This window comes from Eriocheir sinensis, chromosome 20 (assembly GCF_024679095.1).
Source record: "Eriocheir sinensis breed Jianghai 21 chromosome 20, ASM2467909v1, whole genome shotgun sequence".
Lineage (NCBI taxonomy): Eukaryota > Metazoa > Arthropoda > Malacostraca > Decapoda > Varunidae > Eriocheir > Eriocheir sinensis.
In genome coordinates, this window is record NC_066528.1 from 5,757,787 (window position 1) to 5,784,147 (window position 26,361).

General features: G+C 43.7%; 1 protein-coding gene across 2 annotated transcripts in view; it reads left to right on the forward strand.

The window, feature by feature from the left end:
- The first annotated feature begins 4,868 nt into the window (after positions 1-4,868).
- Positions 4,869-26,361, forward strand: part of LOC127001108 (vitamin K-dependent protein C-like) — a 28,976-nt gene continuing 7,483 nt past the window's right edge. Inside the window, exons 1-4 of one of the 2 annotated variants that reach the window (XM_050865279.1) lie at positions 4,869-5,153; positions 22,431-22,481; positions 22,617-22,894; positions 23,002-23,105. In XM_050865279.1, coding sequence (XP_050721236.1) covers positions 22,469-22,481; positions 22,617-22,894; positions 23,002-23,105 — 395 coding nt within the window. In that variant the 5' untranslated portion in view covers positions 4,869-5,153; positions 22,431-22,468. The remainder of the gene's footprint in view (positions 5,154-22,430; positions 22,482-22,616; positions 22,895-23,001; positions 23,106-26,361) is intronic. The other variant, XM_050865280.1, reaches the window with a different exon arrangement.

Genomic DNA, 26,361 nt, shown 5'->3' on the forward strand with positions numbered 1-26,361 from the left:
ATGAACATTAAACATGAAAACACAGAATCTTAAGTCGTTCTTTGCAGCACCCCATTTTCTTGTCACTGAGGGGAACACGGAATTTGAGCGGTGACTGCTACAGATTACTCCCCCCCAGTGACGAGGAAGGAGGAACGAAATCTTCTCTGGTGCTGGGGCGCTGTGGCAGACGGTGATGCGTTGCGCTGAGTAGCGTTGTGCGATGAGTTGCGCTGAGTAGAGTTGTGTTGAGGTGCGCGGTAAGTTGCGCTGAGTAGTTCAGCTACGGTGAGTCGAGCTGGGATGAGTAGTGCAGTGATAACAGCTACAGTAAGTCGAGCTGAAGTGTTGAGCAGCGAGGGGTTGAGCAGCGAGGGGTTGAGCAGCGAGGAGTTGAGCAGCGAGGAGTTGAGCAGCGTGAGGTGGACTGCGTGAGGTGGGCTGCGTGAGTTGGGCTGCGTAAGGTGGGCTGCGTAAGGTGGGCTGCGTGAGGTGGGCTGCGTGAGGTGGGCTGCGTAAGGTGGGCTGCGTGAGGTGGGCTGCGTGAGGTGGGCTGCGCAAGGTGGGCTGCGTAAGGTGGGCTGTGTGAGTTGGGCTGCGTGAGGTGGGCTGTGTAAGGTGGGCTGCGTAAGGTGGGCTGCGGTGAGTTGAGTGGTTGGCTGTTTAATAGATCCTGGAAGGCTTGAATCCGCACTCCCAAATCGCGAACCACGTAGACGGGTCCTGAGCAGAAGAGTGGTGCTCTGAAGGACACCACCGTAGTAGAGGAATAGTTGCATGTCGTCGTCAGGTATGGTGAAGTCGAGCGGCGTGGAGATGGGCAACAGGCACTGGCGTAAACGCGCCGGTGAGAGTAGAACGACTGCGTGTGTTAAAGGCGCGAGTGCCGCGGGAGTGTCTTGCTTCTACGCTACTCTCTTGCTTGTTTTCTGAGGTTTGGCCGCTCCATAAGCCCTCTTGATGTTGGTGACTCTTTTTCTGGTTGCCTTGCGCTTGTACATCATTTGTAAGGACGTTTTTTTGGCTGGAGAGGAGAGAAAAGTACGACATACTCTTCCCGTCTGTGTCTCGCTTGGCACTGGCGCGGTGGCACCTCTCTTCCTCCCCTGCCTCTCCGCGCGAAGAAGAGAGGATGACAGATGACAAAATTTACGAAGAAATAAAATATTCTAATGCAATTTTTACATATATATATATATATATATATATATATATATATATATATATATATATATATATATATATATATATATATATATATATATATATACACGAATGATACCACATATATTGACATGAGCGTCTTATGACGCGCATGTCCGACTATGACGCAAAAGTCCCCCCAGGGGGGAGGGGTTTTAATTTTACGAAAACAAACCTCACCACATGGTAATTTAGGGTTTCCCGGCCACGCTGAGCGTAAAACATGTACTCGTCCGATTTTAAATATATTCGTCAAAAAATACTCCGTAGTCGCCCCCCTTAAATGCACCAAATTCCGACGATACCAGAAAGAACCAGGATCGTGGCACTGACGTCCCAAGATCGCTTATGTGTGAATAGGGCTTAAGTAGTCCGTGTGTCTGCTGAAATATGAGTATCAAAAAGATGAATAAATTCCATGTGTATTTTCAGTAAGCGGATATCTAAGGTGCGTGGAAAAGGTTGATGACCGTCTCCAAAATGTAGTTAAACGACTATAGATCAACCATCGTTAACACTCATCGTCAATTTTGTCCCAGAAATATAGATTTAAGGGAAATTATTATGTCCTCACCAGTAGATCACAGAGAGTTGTAGATGGTCTCATTTTATTCGTATTGAATTTCCCTATCTTTTAATGTATAATACATACGTTGTTTTTAAGCACAGAGAGCAACTCAAGGGCAACAAAAATAAGCTGTAAAAAAAAAGCCCGCTAACTATTGCTATCATATTGTGATAAGTATAGTGGCCAAAAGAGAGGTCAATTTCGGATGGAGGGGTGTCTTGATACACTCTTCTTGAAAGAGGTCAAGTCATAGGCAGGAGGAAATACAGACGAAGGAAGGCTGTTCCAGAGTTTACCAGTGAAAAGGATGAAAGAATGGAAATGCTGGTTAACTTTTGCATAAGGGGTTTGGACAGTATAGGGATGAGCATGGGTAGAAAGTCGTGTGCAGCGCGGCCGCGGGATGGGGGAAGGCATGCAGTTAGCAACTTCAGAAGAGAGGTCAGCATGAAAATATCGATAGAAGTTAGAAAGATATGTAACACAGCGTCGGAATTTAAGAGGTAGAAGGTTGTCAGTAATAGAGGAGGAGAGCTGATGAGACGAAAAGCCTTAGACTCCACTCTGTTCAGAAGAGCTGTGTGAGTGTGTGAGATGCATACATATCGGTAAAAAACAAAAAACAAAACACACACACAAAAATATATATATATATATATATATATATATATATATATATATATATATATATATATATATATATATATATATATAAAATTGGCCAATTTTGAGTAATTTCCTACATCGGGTGACTTAAGTTTTCTTTTAAAACCCAAAAATATATTTTTTTGGTCAAAATTCGTTTTGTACCACGTAGAGCATAGTGGTTGTCAAGCTCTTTGGGGTTTGGAGTCTACGGCTGTTCCTTGATACAAACTGATTTTACGCTGTCACGCAGAACTAACGGAGCCTTAACAATCAGTTGTGAGCACTGTTTTTCATTTTTGCAGGTTTTAAATTTTGCTTGAAGGTCAATCATTTCACGAGCCATAGACTCTGATGATAGTGTACTTGGTAGCAAGTAAACACCACCTCCAACTTTGAACAAGGTCAGACTGTTACCAAATTCATTTTCTATGTGTTTGGAAATGTGTTTTATTACTTGATTCCTTTATTTCTACTTCTTCCTCTTGGATGTATGATCCTAATTTCAATGTAAGGTTATTCAGTGGGATCAAACAAGGGTTAATGAAGATATCTATTTGAATATATTCAAACAGCTTTTGCAAAATCTTTTTTTTATTAACAAACACAGCATAATCGTTCTCGGATCTGTCATCTGGACTCAAGCTTTTACGTGAACAAGTATAATATAAGTTATAACAAGGAGCATGGGCGTGTGCTTTAGCTGCCACAATGTCCCTTGATGTAATGGCAAGAACTCTTTCATCGCAGTCGTTAACTGCAATGTCTCGAATAGTTTTGTCTGCTCTCACTTCAACAGCTTTAACCAACGGTCCTCTGCTATAGCGTGCGGGCCGCGTATTCACCGTGTTCTGGACGACGCGTGGTTCGAATCCCACCCCTACTACCTGGGATTTTTCAGTCACCGCCGAGTGGTCTAAGACTACCCACATGCTGTGCTAAAGACCACCCATCAACCCGGACTCTAGAGGGACCGTCCAAGTCATTCAAGAACGAGCTCCGGGGGGCAGCATGAGCCAAGAAAATATGGCGCCACTATAAAGACTTGCCTGCACCAAGACGGGCTTGGGCTGACCACCAGACCCCTCAAGAAAGCCTACCGGTTCTATAGGCTTCGACGTTAAAAAAATGCTCTTGACTTATTCCTTGCAGCAGAAAATTAACAGTAAGAAAACTTTCATCCTAATTGCATAGCGGGCTCTCTGATTGTTTATGTAGCCTAACATGTTCTTTTTTGTTGTAAATATCGATCTGTCTGCTCGATGTTTTAATGTACACTTGGTGCACAGTTCTCTTCTAGATTTAGTGTTGTGATAGGATTGAAGCAACGTATCTGTGCTGCTTCATGAATTATTTTCCGCGATCTCAAATCTTGCAGGACAAGTACATCTCTGGGCGAGTTCTTTCCAGGCGGTGGCTGAGTGGGTAGCATGACGGCGTCGCGTTCAGGACGACGTAGGTTCGTGCCCCGTCCGGTGACACCAAGCTGGGATTTTTCAGCCGCCGCCGAGTGGCTTAAGACTACCCACATGCTGTCCAGAAGACCACCTATCAACCCGGACTCTAGATTCTAGGATTAAAGATGAGCTCCGGGAGGGCAGCATGAGCCAATGCAAGATGGCGCCACTATAAACACTTGCCTGCGCCACAACAGACTGGGCAATACCATCAGAACCCTCCAAACAAGCCTACCGGCGCCACAGGAGAAGACGTAAAAAAAAAAATATGATGCATGGTTTCACCTTACATAGCTTCTGTGTTATATCAGGCATTTTGTCTATTGGTCTGAAAGAAAAGAAAATATTATTATGATGAATATCATAATATTTTACTCTAACAATGGTCCTAAGACGTTACCGCTAGCCTGCTTGGCCCCTTACTGTACCGACCAGGAAAATGACTGCTTCATTATTTTTTTTCTACCAGTTGAGAGTTTATCAGATTTATGTATTTGGGTCTATGGATAGTTGATATGTGTATTTACGTGGTACAAAACGATTTTTGACAAAATAATGTATTATTGGGTTATGAGAGAAAACGTAAGGTATAACCGATGTTGCAAAATGCTCAAAATCGACTTTTTTTCATATTTACCTCCTATTCCTAACCGATAATATGTATAAAATCATATGTAATATACCAAAAGATGCAGAAGCTCAATACAAATAAAATTAGATCACCTTGAATCCTCTCTAATCTATTGTTTAAGACATGAAACATTTTTCCTGAAATCTATTTTTTCGGGCCAAATTTGACGAAGGGTATTACAGATGGCTGGTTTGGTTCATAGGAGCTTAGCTACATTTTGGGGATAGCCTTCAACCTTTTCCAAGTATCTTATGCATCCACCTATGTGAAAATACACATGGAAATTATTCAGCTTTTTGGTACTCAAACTCCAAAATTCATGGTCCAGCTAACAGACTAAAGAGGTGAGACAATCGTGTCTTCCCTCCTCTTATCAATTAACTCCGGAAAAAAATACATTTAATTAATTAGAGGAATATTTACATGAACAGATAATTTTCATTTTACTCTATAACAATTGAAAACTAATGTGTAGCGTTTTCTATTTCAGAAGCTGTGGCCATTATATACCCCGGCCAACTGGAAAATACCGAAGGTGACAGTTGTCACACAAATACTGGCAGGTTGGGCACCTGTTCCCAAGCTTGCGAACCCTCGCTTGTCCTCGGTAGCCCACGCAAGTGCGGCATAAAGGACTCAAAATTCCTTGTCTGCTGTGAACCAAAATTGGGTAAGTGTGAAGCAGATGACTTGCATGTTCCTGGATTAGTATGTAACCAATACGCTGTGGATATCGTATATTTACCAGTTTGAATTTGTCGATAATGATAGTGACTGCATCAGTATCAAATTGCAATGCATCAAGCTTTCATAATATTATGGAATATGATTGTAAGATAGAAAACATAACAATAAAGTGAAAATTTCTATATATTGATTTTTACTGGAGTAGACCTACATCACTGTTGTGGTTGAATAATTTAGTTGCCGTAGATAATACATCGGAAAAGCAACACCCAATGAGACAAACAAAAACTCGGGATGCTGATTAGGGTCAGGTTTGTTAATGAAGTGAGGTCCTTCAAGTTGGAACAAGGAATAAGAAGTTCGATTACGAAATGCGCGGCGTTAAATTCAAAAGCGTTCATTGCGTTAAGGACTTGGGGGTCAAAATCGCGTCAAACCTCAAGTTCTCACAGCAATTCATCGATGCAGCAAATAAAGCGAACAGAATGTTGGGCTTTATTAAAAGAAACCTTTTATTCAAGAATAAGATGTAATACTTCCACTCTACAATAGTTTAGTCAGACCCCACTTGGAATATGCGGTACAGTTTTGGTCTTCCCACCATGCAAAGGACATTGCTAAATTAGAAGGTGTTCAGCGTCGGGCAACAAAATGATCCCTTCCTTGCGCAACAAATTCTACAAAGGAAGGCTATTCACCCTTAACATGTTCTCTCTTGAGAAACGTCGCCTCCGAGGAAAACTGATCGAATGTTTTAAAATACTTAATGGTTTCACGAATGTAGACAGATCAACATTGTTTATGATCGATGACACTTTGCATACGAGGAACAATGGCGTAAAACTCAAATGTAGACAAGTAAATTCAGACTGCACCAAATTTTTCTTCACCAACGTTGTAGTGCGATAATGGAATAAGCTCCCACCTTCAGTGGTCCAGTGTAACACGAATGACTCCTTTAAAAACAAGCTCGACTGTCACTTCCTTGAACTTAATATTAACTAGAGTTGAAATGCAACGTTTTGGAGCCATCTGATTAATGTAAAATCACTTAGGTTTAAGGACAGACCACCTAGTCTGGACCATGGGGTCTGTGTGGTGTGATTTTCTATGTAAATCTATCTATGTAAATCTCTCTCTTGGTGTAAACCTCTCGTAAACTTATTAACTTCATCATACCATCTGATGAACGGCCATCCTTTTTTACTTATTATTGTTACTTATTTCAGTATGTCAGTCTATTATTTAATGATTTATAGGTGAAGATATAGTATATATGCAAGAATTTTCACATGTGAATAAAATATGTCTTTAAAGAGCATTCAGAACTAATATATTTTTTTAAGACAAAAGCGAAATGGAAATGGAAACGGACGCACTATGACTTTATTACAAGCGTGCAGAAATCTTTAATCCATTTGTATGATACATCCCCGATATTGCTCACAGCCGTTGCGGCAGGTCTTTTAATCGATATACTTTAACGTTCGTGAAACCAATGGCATTTTTCCAAAGATCAAACAATCAATCACTTGGGTGCCGTTGGGTACGTCATCTCCCAGACCCTTCGACCTCAAATGCGGGAATTCCTTCGAGCGAGTCACCTTGCAGGCCCCCTTCCCCTCCATGCAAGTAACGTTTGATAGGATCTACCGACTTTTTCAGTCCACGACATCTGTGGGCGTTTCCTTGGCCTTCTCCACTCGGTGTGGTCTTACAGAAAGAACCCTGTGAGCAGTGTTGATTTCTAGGTAGCGTGCCGCATGCATCTTTAATCACAGGTGGCGTTCACTGTCTATACAGGAAATAGGCCTCGAACCAATCTCACGGAGCAATCGCCGGTGACACAAAGTCGTTCAAGCGATACCCCATGATTCTGCATAGACACTTATTATCAAATGCTTCAATCACCTCTTCAAATCCCTATTTAACGTGTATGTCTCACAATCATAGAGTAAGACAAGGTACACAATCGATTTGAAGGTCTGGATGTTTGTCCTTTTTACTTTACGAGACTACGCTACCAAGTTATGTGAAATTTTTGAGGATATCAATGCCCTCGTCACCTGCATGAATTAAGAAACGGTACGGCTTCACCTTGTAAGGCTTCAGTCACCTGTACCATGGTCCTGGCCCAAAAGACCCGGAAGTCCTAAAAACTTCAATTCCTCTTGCAGTACCTCAAGAACCATTAGAAGAACCTCGAGTGACTGTAACGATTACTGCATTACCGGCAAAAAACAACGCCACTGCTCCTAATATTGCCAACAGATGCTTGATAATGACCTTGATCCACAACTCTGCATTAATACCCGGACCAACAAATGTTGAAAAGTAATGGGGCAAGAACACAGTCCTGCCTTACTTCCGTGTTTATGGGAAAGAAGCTGAGCTCTCCCCCTTCATACTTTACAGTACTCTTGGTCCCAGAGAGCTAGTCAATAAACCAGTGGTCCTTGCCACAATCCCACGGGGTCACAGGAGATCCCTGAGTACCTCGCGATGCACTGAATCAAACGCCTTCTCGAATTCCATATAGGCTACAAGCATCCCTTCTCGAAACTCACATCGGCGCTCAACCAGTACGCGAAGCGTTAGGGTATACGATCAGAATGGGTTGAGGTGTTACACGTTTTTGGTAGCTATTTAGCGTGTAAAGTTTGTTTATGGTATTCAGGCTCACACTGTTACCTCACTGTCAGGGCCGGAGTCACCGTTCCCTGCAACGCAAGTTGATTGAAGTTGGTGAGATAACAAAAGGCCTTACCATAAGTTGTGAGTAGGAGTGATGTAAATATGGGCTGCACATGCATTTGCAAGTTGCAGAATTATAGAAACATGCAAGAGGAGGAGGAGGAGGAGGAGGAGGCAAAGGAAGAGGAGGAACAAGAACAAGTTGAATTTAAAGGCTCATGTGGTGAGGATGATGATGATGACGACGAAGATAGAGATGCTACTCAGATGGATACTATAGTCCTTTAATGGACACACTATGGTACTGTAGGAAGATGTGATGCTTGGTAGTGCAAGGGGTCAAATCTGTTGAAACACCCAACATATGTATTGATTATTATTTCACTCTGGGGAAGCTCATGTAGTTGTATTTCATGCTCTTCGGGAATCTCTTGATAAGTGTCTTGTAACAAGACATTGTAACCTCTTTGAACTAGTAGAATCAGGCTTAATTTGGCTTACAGAATCCATAAAGAGGAACTTCTAACAATTGGGCGTTCTGTATCATCTCCGCCAGTTCTTCTCCCAGACAAAGATACTGTCCTTGTCCGCCCTCACATGGAGCATGCATCTCATGTGTGGAGAGACTCCACACACACAGCTCTCTTGGACAGACCTACCTCTTGAATTTCGCCGCAATGTTGCATCTCTTTCAATCTTCTACCAATGTTTTCACGCTGACTGCTCTTCTGAACTTGCTAACTGCATGCCTCTCCCCTTACCGTGACCTCGCTGCACTCGACTGTCTACTCTTGCTCACCCCTACACTGTCCATATCTTTCATGCAAAAGGTAACCATCATCTTCATTCATTTTTCCCCTCTGCTGGTAAACTCTGGAAAAGTGATGGGCAAGGACACAGCCCTGCCTCACTCCCGTGTTCATGGGAAAGAAGCTGGGCTCTCCCCCCTCACACTTCACAGCACTCTTGGTCCCAGAGGGTTAGTCAATATCCGAGCTTTCAGTGTCCTCGCCACACTCATATACAGACTGTACTGTTTCATTTAGCAAGCCTCCAAATACCATTACCTTGGTCTTGGCCCAGGAGATCTGAAGTCCCAAGGGCTTCGCCTCCTTGTGCGGTGCCTCGAGAGCCATCACTCTAACCTCCAGCGATTTTGCCAGAATTACTGCTTCATCAACTAAAACAAGATCGATGACCTTGGTATTGCTAATGGATGATCCACAATGACTCTGCTCCACAACTCTGCCTAGTACCCAGCCCGTACAAGTCTTGAAAAGCGATGGGGCAAAGACACAGTCCTGCCTCACTCCCGCATTCACGGGAGAGAAACCAGACAAGCCCTCCCAACACTTCACAACACTCAGTCCCAGGCCAGTCAGTAAACCAGTAGGCCTTGCAGGAATCCCACGGAGTAGCAAGAGACTCCTGAGTATCTCTCGATGCATTGAGTCAAACACCTTCTTGAGATCGACATAGACTGAAAGCACCCCTATCGAAACTCACGTCGGCGCTAAACCTGTACGCGATCCGTTAGGATACTGTCAGTTGTTGACTTACCAGGCGTGAACCCAGATTGTTTAGGTCTCTGCAGCTTCAACAGATGGCTGCGAATTCGCATCAGCAATAGGTGGGCAAACACCTTGCCTGGCACACTGAGCATTGTAATACCACGGTAATTGTTGCAGTCTTGACGGTTCCCTTTCCCTTTCCAGACAGGGACTACTAGCCCCCTCTCTCAGTCTAGAGGAATGGTACAAGACTGCCATACGGCACATACGGCCATACTCATGCAACTCGCGGATCATGGCCTCACCTCCAGCTCTGAGCCGCTCCGCATTGATGTTATAGATGCCAGGTGCCTTTCCTCCCCTCAACTTTGCCACAGCCTCTCTGACCTCAGCAAGAGAAGGTGGGCTTTCGTAGATGGATGGCTCAGCATCCGCCACCAGCAACCCAGCAACTTGAAGCTGCAACTTGAAGGGTCCGCAGTGTATAGCTACTCAAAGTACTCAGCCCAACGAGCCCTCTGCCCATCCATGTCCGAAACGAGGCAGCCATTAGCTGTTAGGATTGCGCCCACCTCACCTGAGGGGGAGACTTGAAGCGTACTTTCTTCAGGGCTCGGTAAGCAGGTCTGAGGTCATTTGCATGTAAATGGCCCTCGACTTCTTCAGCGAAGCCCCTAACAAAACTCTCATTGTCTCTCCTCAGGAGAGCTCTTGTCCTACGCGACAGAACCCTGTATTGGTCCCGATTCCCAGCAAACCTCGCAGCTCGACTCTCCTCAATATTCTTCAGCGTCTCCACCGAGGCGAATCCACTCATAGATATCGGGCGCTCTCCAATGCACTCCTTAGCAGCTTGAAGAGTCTCATTTTTAAAGGAATCCCACAGTTCTACAGGTTCCTCTAGGGTCCTAAGCACATTGAACCGATTTGAGACTGTCACTGCATACTTCTGAGCACATGCCAGGTCCTTCAGCCTCTTGAGATGGAACACAGTATTGTTGTATCTCGAGATTCTTCCTGACCTGACATGAAGCTTGAGTGTTGCATCAACAAGCCTATGGTCAGTTGCAAAGAACTCAGCGCTCCGGTAAACCCTGCAGTTCTGAAGGATCCCCCAACGACTACTGACCCCTCCGGCATCGCTATATCAAATCCAGCGGTGCAGCTCTGGTCTCTGGTACCAGGAACCCGCAATGCAAGATGGCGCCACTATAAACACTCGCCTGCGCCAGAACGGGCTGGGCCGACCATCAGGCCCCACCTGGAAGAAGCCTTGGGCCGACCATCAGGCCCCACCGGGAAGATACCTACCGGCGCAATAGGCAGCAACGTAAAAAAAATAAAAAAATAAAAAATCTCAACCTACTGGATCTTTCCTAATTCAGGAGGAGAGAGCTCTTGATGTTCCTGGTACCAGAACCATGGGGATCAACACATAGCTAGTAGCCAATCCTGTCAGTGCCAGTTCTTGCACTGAAATCCCCTAAGACAATGAGTGTGTCCCGGGGAGGGTATTGGTCTACTACGGAGTCGAGTTTGACGTAGAACATCTCCTTCTCTTCTGTTTTATACATTTCGGTAGGAGCGTACACTGCAACAAGAGACATGAAGCCCAATGTGCTTCAGTCTTAATCGCATTATACGCTCATCAGCCGGACCAACCTCATCCACAAATGGCAACAGTTAGCTAGAGATGCCCATAGCTACCCCATTGAGATGGAAACCATTGCTCATACCGGACCAGTAGAAGGTGTAACCCCCCCCCCCCCCCTTACTGATTTCGCCACTGCCAGGCCTCCTCGTCTCAGAGAGTGCCACTATGTCCACCCTCAGCCTTTGGAGCTCATTTGATAGGTAGAGTAGTTGATCATCGTCCGAGAGGCTCCGGACGTTCCAGGAGCCCACACGCAGAGCCCTCCGAAGGTTAACCCCGGGCCTGGTTCTGCGGGCGGACGTAGCTTCTGCACCCCTCCCCCGGCCACTCCTCCCAGTAAAAGAGGGGCTAGGGGGCTCTTCTTCCTTCGAGGTGCAGGGGTCCCGTATTCTTTGCCCTGCAGCTGTCACTGACGGTAGGCTCCCCGGATGTGGATGCATCGGGAAAGCTTGCCACGCGGTCGGGCCCACCAGCAAAACCGGATCAGGGGCTGGACAGACTGCTCACCACAGGGCAGGGACGCAGGACTCCTGGGAGGATTAATCCCCCGGTTACCCCAAAAAAAAAGCATAAACCGAAGAAAGAGAAAAGGAAAGAAAGACAGCTCGGGGAGGTTGAAGACGCTGCATTTCTCATCCAGATAGAGCAGCCCCTTTAGGTGATCTTTAAATGTTCTACATACCTAAACTAAATAAGAGCACAGCTGCACATTATACTTGACATTTGTTTTGAAAATATGTGAAAGATTGTATATGAACACCAACAAATTGGCATCTACCGTGGCGTCTGGAAATGGCCGTTTTCAAATATATCAAAATCCGTTATGTGCCATGGCTCAGTTAGAAATTAATTCGACACTTTTAGGTATAAAATGGACTTGGACACTTACTTACTTTTACTTAAGCCCATTTTGGCTGAGAAATTCCAATTGGTAGGGTAACTGGTGTTTTTTGTGACAGGTGGTCAGATGGTCAAGTTACGTGCCCTTTTGACCTCTGGTAATCTATTTATGTAGCCTATTGGCATATAAAAGGTAAAGTTATGTAGGACATAAAGTTTCCAACATTTTGAGTGGTCATTTGTACCAAAAGGGCCATTAGTTCAAAAGATATCGCAATTTATATTTCCCCTATTCCATAATTTTGGGTCAGGATCGGGGATGTTTCTCCATCTTTAAAGCACTAAGCTACCGTTCCAAGCTTGGCTTCAAAGTTTGTTTTTCATTAGTGGGTATCTACCTCTTGAAAAAAACATGATGAAATTTTGCCACCCCCGGTGGTATCAATCCATGAAAATCTGGGGTCTGCCACATGGACTTTTTCCCTTCCCAGATAGTGGCGACCAGCCCCCTCCTCTAGTCAGGAGGAATAGTAGTAGAATGCCATACGGCAGCCAATACCGCATGTTACTCAGGTATCATGGCCTCATTACCAGCTTTGAGCATCTCCGCACTAATATTATAAATACAAGCTGCCTTTCCACCCTTCAAGTTTGCCGGAAGGGCTTTCGTCCATGGGTGGATCAGCATCCGTCATTTCCAAACTAGCTGTAAGGTTGGGTTCACACATAGCCGACTTAGGGGTCCCGATCGGTCCTGTTTCGTTCCGACCTAAAAAAAATTGAGGACGGGATCAATCGTGACCGACAACACCCCGTTTCATGCCGTCTTTGGCCTGAACGTGTCCCCATGGCACCGGACCCCCAACTCAGCCCGACATCAGTCGAGGTCAGCCGTGGTTAGAAGGAGTCTGCCTGCGTCAGGCGGCGGTCCACCGCCAGCTATGTTGCACGAACAGACCCGCTTGACGGGGTCAAGCGGTAGCCGGACCTAGGCGGAACTCCGTCAGGCGTATCATGGACGGAGATGGACCGCCGCCACCAGATGATAACAAGATGTGATCGAAGTCCAGCGTCACCACCTCATTGTCATCTCCTGCAGAAGGTGGAGAGCCGCTCGAGGCACTTGACAGAGTCTCCTGCACATTGTCCTGGATGCTGGCAGTTGTTGGGCAACCAGACTTGATGGGCCGTTTCTTTTCGTGATGTATAGTGCTCCTGTGGGCGACTAAGGACGACTACGCGCCGGCTAGTTGGCCGTGCTCCGGCACGACGCTGCTTGCCGGCTTGTGATGCAACGTTGCAGTTTCCATCCCGCCTGATGTAGTCGGAGGCTCACCCCTGCCTGGCAATGTGTGACCCCGCCTGACGGCGTCTGACTCCCCCTGACGACGTTGTTATCCCCCGGCTTCAGTCAGGTTGAGTCGAAGGTCCGGCGCCGTGGGGACACGTGGGGACTAGGGATGGGCAAGTACCGTTAATTTGAGTACCGGTAGTACCGGTACCGAAAACTCAAGTACCGTTAGTACCGATACCGGTACCGGTACCCAAAGGAGTTTTTTTTTCTTAATGACTTCTGATGAAATTCCCAAACAAATTTCCTGTAAAGAAAATCCTCTCTCTTCCTTCAACTTCATATCAACTAGAGTAGAAATGCAACGTTTAGGAGCCTTCTGATTAATGTAAAATCACTTAGGTTTAAGGACAGACCACCTAGTCTGTACCATGGGGTCTGTGTGGTCTAATTTTCTATGTAAATCTATGTAAATCTCTCTCTCTCTCTCTCTCTCTCTCTCTCTCTCTGAATGAAGTGAATATTTATTTTTCGAAAAAAATAGCCAATAAATAAATCAAATAATGGAAACGGGAGCTGTGATGGAAACGGAAAGCAGGACAAAATGGTGGGAACTTGGGGAGACGGTCAGCGGGGCAGTGACTCAGCGTCTACACACAGGGCCTATACCGCATGGAGAGTGATCATTGAACCTGTGATCATGATGACCAGTACCGATAGCAGTTATCGATACCAGGTACCGGTACCTGGTATCGATAACTGCTATCGGTACTGGTACCGCGAACGATAGCAGTTATCGATACCAGGTACCGGTACTGGTATCGATAACTGCTATCGGTACTGGTACCGCGAAGCATCATGATCACTTGGGTTCCGGGAAGCTTAATGATCACTGGCACTGCGCATTGCCGCTAGTACCGGTACCGTTTGGATCTTAGTGACGCTCGGTGCTCGCCTGCCTCCATGTGGTATGAGCCCTGTGTGTAGACGCTGAGTCACTGCCCCGCTGACCGTCTCCCAAGTTCCCACCATTTTGTCCTGCTTTTATTTATTTATTGAGTTACTGGATAATTTTTCATGTCCGATTCTTTTCTTTTAGGTTGCTAATAAATATTGTTATTGTTATTAGACTATGATCGAGTACCACTCACCATATCACTGAGATATCCACTCACTAAGTGGTGATCTCTCTCTCGCCTGCTACACCTCCAATATTTAATCATCTTATATAATTCATCATGCAATTCTTTATAGCCAGAAACTCGCCAAGGATTCAAACTTTTTCGTTAATGCTTTATTGATAAATATGATCTCTCTCTCTCTCTCTCTCTCTCTCTCTAAAAGTTAACGAGTCATACGAATTTAACAGTGGCAAGTAAAAAGAAAACGAAGTCGTGGGTTAAAAGTTAGTGAGTCCCACGAGTCTTTAGAAAACGCTAATATATATTGTTATTGTTATTAGACTATGATCGAGTACCCACTACCCATATCACCGAGATATCCACTTACTAAGTGGTGATCTCTCTCTCTCTCTCTGAATGAAGTGAATATTTATTTTTTCGATAAAAAAATAGCATGTATAGTTATTATGGATGTACTCGATCATAGTCTAATAACAATAACTATATTAACAACCTAAAAAAAAAAATCGGACATGAAGAATTATCAATAAATCCAATAAATAAATCCGAGCAACTGGTACCGGTGCCGAGCAATCTGGTACCGGTACCGTACCGTTTAGCTGGTACCGTTAGTACCGGTACTGGTACCGGTACCTGCCCACCCCTAGTGGGGACATGAGACGGAGAGAGAGAGAGAGAGAGAGAGAGAGAGAGAGAGAGAGAGAGAGAGAGAGTGTGTTTTCTCTTCGGAAAATTCTATTATGTAGTATTTAATCAAATATATAACCTATCTATATGATTTTTTATCATTAACAAAAAATAATGAATCTTTTGCTGCTTGCTTAACGTCGAAAATTAACTTGAACTGTAAAATTACGAGAAAAAAAGCCACCATACGATTCTCAGAAGTCTGCCAGCGAGGAACACCTCGTGGGAGGAGAGGTACGCTACACTTCCCTTCTGCCACTCATGATATACTGTTTGCCATGGGTGGTTGGGCATTTCTGGCCTCCTATATTGCTGATTGCTGGGTCCTACACTCTGGCCGGTACCGGCACCTGAGTTTTCGGTACCGGTACTACCGGTACTCAAATTAACAATACCTGCCCATCCCTACTCCTTATACATTGTGGCGTCTGACGGGAAGCCTTAATGTCTAGACCAGTGGTCACAACCTTCTTTCTGTCGTTTCCTTCTTAAACCACTTCAACCCAGTGTCCCCCTTCATGTGGAGAAGGGAAAAAGTAGCCAAAACCCGAAATTCACTTGCTTAATAACACAGGTAACATAATAAACAAATAGTAGCCAAAAACAAAACTGACTTGCTTAATAACACAAATCAATCAATCAATAGATCTGACGCCCCATTTCTGGCGTATATATATGTATGTATAATGTATGTTTCTATTTTTTTAATTTCTATAGATAGACTTTAAGCCCTTTGAATAGGCAGCACACGGCAGTTCACCTTTGGGTTTTTGTTAACATATATGTTTATTTATGTTTAAGAGAGAGAGAGAGAGAGAGAGAGAGAGAGAGAGAGAGAGAGAGAGAGAGAGAGAAAGGGCGGGACCGTGGGAGGGAAGGAGAGAGAGAACACAAAGACACAATGAAAGAACAAACAACAGCAGACCTGGTGGTCCTTACGAGGCTGTTTGTGACAAGCTACACTAACTATCTAATCAAAGGTGGAAGATGAAGGACAGCAAAGGCGAAGGCTCCTCCCCACCCCCCATCCCTCCAGCTAAAGCTGGCAGGAAAGGAAAAAGAACCATGCAGCATGGAAAAACTGCATGGAAATTATGTAGGAAAGAGGAAAGAACTACCATTACTGCTACCACTAACCGGGCGATAAAAGCGGCCAAGGACACCAGTATTCGAAAGAACTTAACGTTATTACGACAATGAGTAATATCTTAGTTGCTGGTTGGATTCAAAATACTTGTCTAATCTATTATTGAAGGCCGTAACTGTTGTATATCAACGACATCACAGGGTAGAGAGTTCCAAACATTAACAACTCGATTGAAGAAGTGTTTGGCTTCGTGTAACGAGAATCTTTTACCAATTATCTTCAAATTATGATCTCTTCTTGTTCTATTTGATCGGTCAATTGTAAAGTAATCTTCCGCATTAATATCACTGAATCCTTTAAACATTTTAAACACTTCTATTAGATCGCCTCGCATTCTTCGTTTTGATAGGCTGAATAAACTTACTTCTTTAAGCCTTTGTTCATATGATAAGTTTCTCAACCTAGGAATCATCTTTGTTACTCTTCGTTGAACCCGTTCCAACTTTTCTATGTCTTTTCTGTAATTGGGAGACCAAAACTGTACATAGTACTCTAGACGGGGTTGAACCAACGAATTATACAGTTTTAATATTACGAACACCTCAAAAATATAATTAAAAAAATCAAGTAAGTTAGTTAAACACGAACGTTTACTACGGAGGCCATGTTGCGAATTATATATTATATTATTTTCTTCGAAGAATTTCACCATATTGTCGCGAATGATAGTCTTCATTAACTTACAAACAATCGATGTCAGGCTAATTGGTCAATAGTTTCCTGGATGAGACTTGTCCCCCTTTTTGAAAATTGGTGTGACATTTGCAAGTTTCCAATCCGACGGAACTTTTCCAGCTGTTAAAGATTTATTGAATATGATGGAGAGTGGTTTACAAATTTGATGTTTGATTTCTTTTAAGACCGTAGGGGTAATTTTGTCTGGACTAGGAGCTTTGCTTACTTTAATCTTTTCAATTGTTCGCAAAATGTCACTTTCTACGATGAGCACGCAACTTAACATCTTTTCGGTCCTTCTAACCTCCGGCGGTTGAGGTGATAAACAATCTTCGTCGGTAAATACGGATGCGAAAAAGTTATTTAGGATTGCAGCCATTTCATTTCATCGTTCATGTGGTTACCATTATCATTAGCAAGCGGTCCGATACCACAAGTGAGTGACTTTTTATTTTTTACATATGTAAAAAAATCTTTAGGATTAGATTTACTCGTTTCCGTTATATATTCTTCAAGATTTTTCTTGCTTTGTTTTATTGATTTCTTGGTTTCGCGGCGAATTCTGTCCAACTCTAGTTTGTTAGCCTCACTCTGAGTTGATTGTATCTACTGTATACGCGTTTTTTTTAAGAGATAGGCTATTCGCCATTTGGGTTTCTTCTTAAAAGCTGAGCGTCTGTTACGATAGGGTACGCATTTGCTTATGGTATTGTTCAATATTGTGGTGAAGGCCCCCCAAGATTTATCAATATCTGTTTCCACTGAGATTTCAGTCCCCTCAGAATTATTTGGAATTGATCGGAGTCATATGAAATTCGCTCTCTGATAATCAAGCACCTTTTCTTTACTAGGAGTTACTTTACTTTCTTTCATATTGATGCTGAATGTGATTGTTCGGTGATCGCTTGAACTAAAAATTGGACCAACATTTACTTCGTTAACTAGATCAGCTGTCGTTGAAAAGATAAGGTCAAGTATATTATTTTCCCGAGTCGGTTCTTGAACGTGTTGATGCAAATCACTTTCTAGTAAATTTGTGTACATAATAGCCCTGTATGACAGTTCAACGGTTCACCCCATCTTTTCACTGGCAAGTTAAAGTCCCCAACAATTACTGCCTCGCAACTGCTACTTGTTTCTAATAATAATTCACTTAATGCGTGGTCGATATCAAGAGTCTGCCTTGGCGGTCTGTAGATAAGTATAATTACCATTTTACGAGATTTATTTTTAATTTCAATGAAGACCGTGTCTACATTGGTTATAATATCTGTTTTCCCGGATACTGGATGGAGAGAGTTGTGGATATAAAAGATAACGCCTCCACCCTGTCTGTTCTCTCATTCATGATTAAAGATGGTATAACCCGGTAATCTATATTCCGCAATGAAATCTCTATTTGAAGTGTCTATCCAAGATTCTGTGACTCCGATGATGTGATAATGATTTGTAGCTGCGAGGACTTCTAAGTCTTCAAATTTGTTACGTAGGCTACGAGCGTTTACATAGCAAGCTTTAATGTGATTCGAGTCGGGGGTTTCGCGGGTTGAGTGCTCCCTTACGGTGGAGCTGCTGGTGTTCTCGCCTCCGCGTTTTTTGGCTTTCGAAGAGCCACTTGGTCACAGAGCAGCCTCCCGAAACGGGCTGCTCCAACAGGGTTTAAGTGGATGCCATCAACAAGGAACAAGTCTGATTCGTAGTAAAAACTGTTCCACAAGTTAGCGAACTGGACGTTTTCTTGTGAGCAAAGGGACTGAAGTCTGTTGTTTGTGCTGAAGGCCTTACTGTAAAAGCTAGATTCGGCACCGACCCTCTGGAGGATTCCTGAAATTATGATGTTACTGGCATCCGTTTTACGTTTATACTGCTTGATCATGCGGCGGTATTTCTCAAGCAGTTCCTCAGAACGGGTTGTCTTTACGTCATTTGTCCCCGCATGAATGACAAAGAGGGTGTTTCGGTCGGCATTTCTCGTGACATCATCACACGCTGCGGTGATGTCGTCCAGTCTGGCACCTGGATAGCAGTAACGTTTTCTGCGTCCGTTTGATGAACGACCACAGAACTCAACCATCTGGCCACGCACCATGGAGTCCCCAACTAGGCGAGTCTCAAACTCACCCTCCATGGTGTCTGCCTGGAACCTATTGAAGGTACTGGGGGTCAGTAAATCCTTGGTTGCCTGCTTCGGTTTGGCTCCATTCCTTACAGGTTGGAACCCGACATCCTGTGAAGCAAGAAGAGAAGCGTTAAGTGGGGCAGGCTGGAAATTGTCCTGTGAGGCAGGCTGGGAGTTAGCCTGTGAAGCAGGCTGGGGGTTAGCCTGTGAGACAGGCTGGCGGTTGTCCTGTGAGGCAGGCTGGGGGTTAGCCTGTGAGGCAGGCTGCGGGTTAGCCTGTGAGGCAGGCTGGGGATTAGCCTATGAGGCAGGCTGGGATTCAACCTGTGAGGCAGGTAACACGTCCTCCCGTGAAGCATGAGATTCGTCTGGAGAGGGCACAGTCTCGGTGAAGGGCCTCTCCACCATAGATGGTGGAGTCACTGCCACATCGCTTGCAACAAATTCCTGAAGGGCTTCCAGAGAAAGAGAGAGAGATTTACATAGATTTACATAGAAAATCAGACCACACAGACCCCATGGTCCAGACTAGGTGGTCTGTCCTTAAACCTAAGTGATTTTACATTAATCAGATGGCTCCAAAACGTTGCTTTTCTACTCTAGTTAATATTAAGTTCAAGGAAGTGACGGTCGAGCTTGCTTTTAAAGGAGTCAATCGTGTTACACTGGACCACTGATGGTGGGAGCTTATTCCATTCTCGCACTACAACGTTGGTGAAGAAAAATTTGGTGCAGTCTGAATTTACTTGTCTACATTTGAGTTTTGTGCCATTGTTCCTCGTTCGCAAAGTGTCATCGATCATAAACAATTTTGTTCTGTCTACATTCGTGAAACCATTAAGTATTTTAAAACATTCGATCAGTTTTCCTCGGAGGCGACGTTTCTCAAGAGAGAACATGTTAAAGGTGGAAAGCCTTTCTTCATAGGATTTGTTGCGCAAGGAAGGGATCATTTTTGTTGCTCGACGCTGAACGCCTTCTAGTTTAGCAATGTCCTTTGCATGGTGGGGAGACCAAAACTGTACCGCATATTCCAAGTGGGGTCTGACTAAACTATTGTGGAGCGGAAGTATTACATCTTTATTCTTGAATAAAAAGTTTCTTTTAATGAAGCCCAACATTCTGTTCGCTTTATTTGCTGCATCGATGCATTGATGTGAGAATTTGAGGTTTGACGCGATTTTAATCCCCAGGTCCTTAACGCATTGAACGCTTGTGAGTTTAACGCCGCGTATTTCGTAATCGAACTTCTTATTTTTTGTTCCAACTTGAAGGACCTGGCACTTGTCTACGTTAAAGGGCATCTCCCATTTATCCGACCTCTTGGAGGCTTTGCCTGTCTTCGTCAGTGAGAACCAAGTTACCAATCTTTGTATCGTCTGCAAATTTACTAATGCGATTATTGAGTCCAACATCCACGTCATTGATGTAAATAATGAAGAGCACTGGGCCAAGAACCGAGCCCTGAGGGACGCCACTAGTGACCGGTGCCCACTCTGAGTTAAATCCGTCAATTACAACTCTTTGTTGTCTGTTGCTCAACCAATTCGCGATCCATTGGTTTACTTGACCGTCAATGCCTATTTGCTTTAATTTATAAAGTAATTTATGATGTGGGACTTTATCAAACGCTTTCTGGAAATCAAGATAGACTACGTCCACTGATTTGGTTACGTCATAAACTGAGAAGAGATCGTTATAAAAGGTCAGTAGGTTTGACAGGCAGGATCTTTTGTTGCGGAAGCCATGTTGTGAATCCCCAATTAATGAGTGGCTTTCGAGGTAACTCACAATTTTGTCTCTAATTATGCTCTCGAGTAGCTTACCTACAATTGAAGTTAGACTAATGGGTCGGTAGTTACCTGGTATTTTTTTGTCTCCTTTCTTAAAAATCGGTGTCATGTTAGCCTTTTTCCAATCCGAAGGGACGATGCCTTGTCGCAAGGACATATTGAATACGGTAGTGAGGGAGGAGAGTATTTCGCTCTTTGTTTCTTTAAGCAGTATAGGATATACTTTGTCGGGTCCGGGACTTTTATTTGTTTTAAGTGATTGGAGAGCTTTAAGGACTTCATCGGTAGTTATTTCAAAATTAGGCAATGCATGCTCGAGATTTACAGTAGTACACCGAGGAAAAGTAATTGTTTAAGAGGTTTGCAATGTGTTGGCTGTCAGTCACTAGTGCACCGTCGCTGTTTGTTAAAGGTCCAATACCACTTTTGATCGCCTTTCTGTTGTTTATGTAACTGAAGAAAGATTTCGGATTATTTTTACAGTTGGCTGCAAAAATTTTCTTCACATCTACGCTTTGCCTGACCTACTAGTCTTTTTACTCGTCGCCTGGCATCATTATAAAGTCTAATGTTTACGTGCGTGCTTTGTTCTTTCTTTAACCTGTAAAACAATTTTCTTTCATTGACTGATTGTTTAATTTTGCTATTAAACCACGGTGGGCTTTTATTAGTGTTAATTCGCTTCTCGCACAAGGGGACGAATGTGTTCTGCTGAGTGAGTAAGTGATTTTTAAAGCTTAGCCAGGCTTCCTCTACGTTGCCGTCATCTGATAGTTGTATTTCTGTTAGTTTTTGTCGGATTTCTACGAAGTTAGCTCTTTTGAAATTGGGCACCTTTACTTTATTTTCAGTCACTGATGATTGAGCTCTAATGTCGACGCGCACTAATTTATGATCGCAAGAACCGAGGTGTTCTCCTACCGTGACATTACTGACTAGGTTATCTTGGGTCGTTATAACAAGGTCGAATATATTATTTTGTCGAGTTGGCTCAGAAACCATTTGGCTTAGATAATTTTCTTCTGGAAATTCGATCATTCTATGTGACTCGCCTTCTGTACCTGACAGTGTCGCCCAGTCGATATGGGGGAGGTTAAAGTCTCCTAATATCAGTGAGCCGTTGTTATTAAGTGACTGCCTTAAGAGCTGTATATTTCAAGGTCGTCATTGAGTGATTGCCCGGGAGGTCTGTAGGTGACAGATATATTTAAATTGACTTTTGCAATGTTTATTCGCACGCACAAGTGTTCAACGTTACTGTTTCCCGGTGTTTTGTCAGTGGGTTGCAAATAGCTTTTGACATAAAGGGCGACGCCACCGCCTCTGCGGTTTACACGATCTTTGTTGAAGAGTCTGTAGCCATCTATGTTGTATTCGGAACTTAAATCAATATTTGTGGTGTCGATAAATATTTCGGTTATAGCAATTATGTCAAAATTTTCTGTTAGAGCAAGACATCTCAGTTCATCAAATTTGTTTCTTAGGCTACACGCACACACACACACAGAGAGAGAGAGAGAGAGAGAGAGAGAGAGAGAGAGAGAGAGAGAGAGAGAGAGAGAGAGAGAGAGAGAGAGAGAGTGTGGGAGGGATGGAGAGAGAGAGAGAGAGAGAGAGAGAGAGAGAGAGAGAGAGAGAGAGAGAGAGAGGGGGGGGCAATCATCACAGTATAATTCTGGTAACACTAACAATCCTACGCCCTTTCAGGTAATGGGCCGCTGTCTTTCACAGATATAGCCCCGCCCATGGTTCCATTTGGTAAGTGATCTCGCAGCCACCAACCAGCAAATATACAGGCCATAGCATGCATGTGTAATAAAACATGATGGTTATGTGTTCTAGCATATACAAAATTGAAAGTTGGTATCAATAGTAAAAGCTCTTTTTTTTCAGAATGTGGATTAAACTCATTAGATGTGTTGAGATCCTCTGTAAATGTAACAGGAGATGTCCTCCGCCCAGAAGCAGTTCCTGATCCTACTTTACCCAAGGTTGAAGAAACTACATTCGTTCGCCACAACATTACTAGACTGTTCAAAAGAAGTCACAGAGGTTTAACTGCCATACCATTCGAGGAAATGCCGACAGATTACGAGGACTTCCTAGATCCACCCCCTAAAGCTGCTGCAATAGGTTCTATAGACGCTCTTCAGAATGCTTGGCCCTGGATGGTATGTGAATCACGAACATGAGTAAAAGTTATACATATATGAATCACATAGAACATGAAACTAAAGCTTCGGTAACTTTCCCTAATGCGTTGTTGTTACTCCTTTAGGCCATTATTGGGGAGAGGGATGCCCAAGGAATCAGGTGGTTCTGCGGTGGGGTGCTGATAAATGATGAATGGGTCCTCACAGCTTTTCACTGCTTCTTAAACAAGTAAGTAGTTGTTTATAAACTTTTTAAAATTACGCTGCCATGAGAATCTGATAGAATCATATTAAAACAGCACAGAACTACATGGTTCATACTGGATGGTCTGCCTAATAGTAATCCCTTGCTTGATGTCTTTTACCACGACGTCATGCACCGGTTAAAAAAATGTGATCCAGTGTGGCAGTATTTTGAAAATATACCCTCAAATTTTGGGAATGGATGGACTGCTAAGTGAAAACAGTGCAAACTTGAGTTACAAGGTCTATTTGCAAGACTGAAACTACACAAAGAAAAATGACAGCAGCTGCTAATGGAATAAAACATGATAGTTAGCGCCAGAGGATGATGTAGATGATCCATTATTTTTTTAAAAATAAAGGAAGCAGCTCAAGGGTAAAAATAAGTAATAAAGAAAAAGATCCCCCTAATCACTGGCCTCCCTCACTTAGAAGACTGGCCACCATTGAGGTCAAATTTGGGTGGAGAAGTGTTTCGATACTCTCCTCTTGAAAGAGGTCAAGTCGTAGGAGAATACAGAGGAAAGAAGTCTGTTCAGAGTTTACCATTGATGGGAATGAAGGAATGGATATGCTGGTTAACTCTTGCATAAGGGATTTGGACAGTTAGGGATGAGCTACAGTAAAAAGTCGAGTGCAGTGGGTTCGCGGGAGGGGGGGAGGCATGCAGTTAGCAAGTTCAGAAGTGCAATCAGCATGAAAATGTCGTTCTCTCCGTTGGGCTCCTCCGATCACAATCTTATTTCTGCATCCTGTCCTATCGCTCCTGTAAACCCTATGGACCCACCGAAGAGGCGTTGCTTCTGGCATTTTGCTTCAGCTCGGTGGGACGACATGAGGATGTACTTTTCCGATTTCCCGTGGAATGATTATTGCTTCCAGGATAGAGACCCCTCTGTGTGTGCTCAGCGCATCACAAAGGTGATTGTCTCTGGAATGGAGGCATACATTCCTCGTTATTTCTCTACTCCTCACGCTAAAAAGCCTTGGTTTAATCACGCTTGTTCTCGTGCTGTCAGTGATAGAGAGGCAGCTCACAAAAGGTACCATAGCCTTCAAACTAATGCTAATTATGAACTTTACATTTCTGCCCGGAATCGTGCCAAATCTATTCTCCGACTAACCAAAAACTCTTTCATTAATAGAAAATGCCAAAACCTTGCTTTCTCTAACTCTTCCCGTGACTTTTGGCATCTAGCCAAAAACATCTCCTCCAACTTCACTTCTTCATCTTTCCCTCCACTCCTCAGTCCTGACGGCAACACTGCCGTCTCATCTATCTCTTAAGGCTGAACTCTTCTCTCAAACTTTTTCTAAAAACTCGACTCTGGACGATTCTGGGCATATTCCTCCTACTCATCCCCCCTCTGACTCCTTTATGCCTGTTATAAAGATTCTTCAAAATGATGTTTTCTATGCCCTCTCTGGCCTCAACTCTTGGAAGGCTTATGGACCTGATGGAGTGCCTCCTATTGTCCTTGAAAACTGTGCCTCCGTGCTGTCACCCTGCTTGGTTGAACTTTTTCGCCTCTGCCTGTCAACATCTACCTTTCCTTCCTGCTGGAAGTATGCCTTCATACAGCCTGTGCCTAAGAAGGGTGACCGTTCCAATCCCTCAAACTACCGTCCTATAGCTTTACTTTCTTGTCTATCTAAAGCTTTTGAATCAATCCTTAACCGGAAGATTCAAAAGCACCTTTCCACTTCTGACCTTCTATCTGATAGCCAGTATGGGTTCCGCAAGGGGCGTTCTACTAGTGATCTCCTAGCCTTCTTAACTGACTCTTGGTCATCCTCTCTTAGTCGTTTCGGTGAAACCTTTGCTATTGCGCTGGACATATCAAAAGCTTTTGATAGGGTCTGGCACAAATCTTTGCTTTCCAAACTACCCTCCTACGGTTTCTATCCTTCTCTCTTTACCTTTATCTCCAGTTTCCTTTCTGACCGTTCTATTTCTGCTGTGATAGACGGTCACTGTTCTTCCCCTAAACCTATTAACAGTGGTGTCCCACAGGGTTCTGTCCTATCTCCCACTCTCTTTCTGTTGTTCATTGATGATCTTCTTTCCAAAACGAACTGCCCTATCCATTCCTACGCCGATGATTCCACTCTGCATTACTCAACTTCTTTTAATAGAAGACCCACCCTACAGCAACTTAACGACTCAAGGCTGGAGGCTGCAGAACGCTTAGCCTCAGACCTTACTATTATTTCCGATTGGGGCAAGAGGAACCTGGTGTCCTTCAACGCCTCAAAAACACAGTTTCTCCACCTACCCACTCGATACAATCTTCCAAACAACTATCCCCTATTCTTTGACAACACCCAGCTATCACCTTCCTCAACACTAAACATCCTCGGTCTATCCTTAACTCAAAAAAATATCTTTTATTCATTTTCAAGTTACGTTCATTACAAAAGTGATACCTGGTCACAACCATACAAGAATTAGTCCTCCTCATCACCATCATCGGAAAAAAATACCAGTACTTGGGTTGTTATTGCAGTCACTGACTTGTCACTCGCCACAAGCGGCTGAACAGGGCATTCCATAACGCTTGCATCTACATCTTGAAGCAGGACATTTCGTCTTGCACGAGCAGCGGATCAAGTTGAGTAAATAGTTTGGAGCAGGTGCCTAGTCACAAGCTGTAGGGTAGTAGGAATTATTCTTTACATACCAACACCACTCTTCTACATCGATACTCTCTCTTGTAGACTTCCAGATTTGTATTTGAGAGTATGTTCGAAAGCTGTGGTACTTTGTGGATGCATCAGTAGTGGCAAATGTTCTGGTTTAACAAAATATTTAGCTGCAGCTACTTCTCACTAACATTCGATGACGTAGTGCGTTAGTGGATTCAAATGTTTTGCAGCCGCACAACAGAAGCATTGCCTTTCTTCCAGCGGCTTCAATGTCAGAGTGTTGGCTACAGTCTAAACAGAATGTATTTGCAACTGAATGGAGTTCAGGAACCTTTATCAGTGTGTAGAATGCTTTTGCGTTCCCAATCGAAAAACTTCTGGATGTACAATCACATCCTGTGAAAGCGTGCACGAACAGGAGATACTTGCAGATGCCATCGCATAACAATGACTGAATACTAAGAATATCATACAAAGGATTAGGAAATGATTCCCGTCTTATAACGCTGCGATAGTACAACTCGAAACCACTGTCATTGGCGTGGTACAGAGGAGAATCAGCAAATCGCTGTCTTCCTCTATTTCTGTTGTAGTTG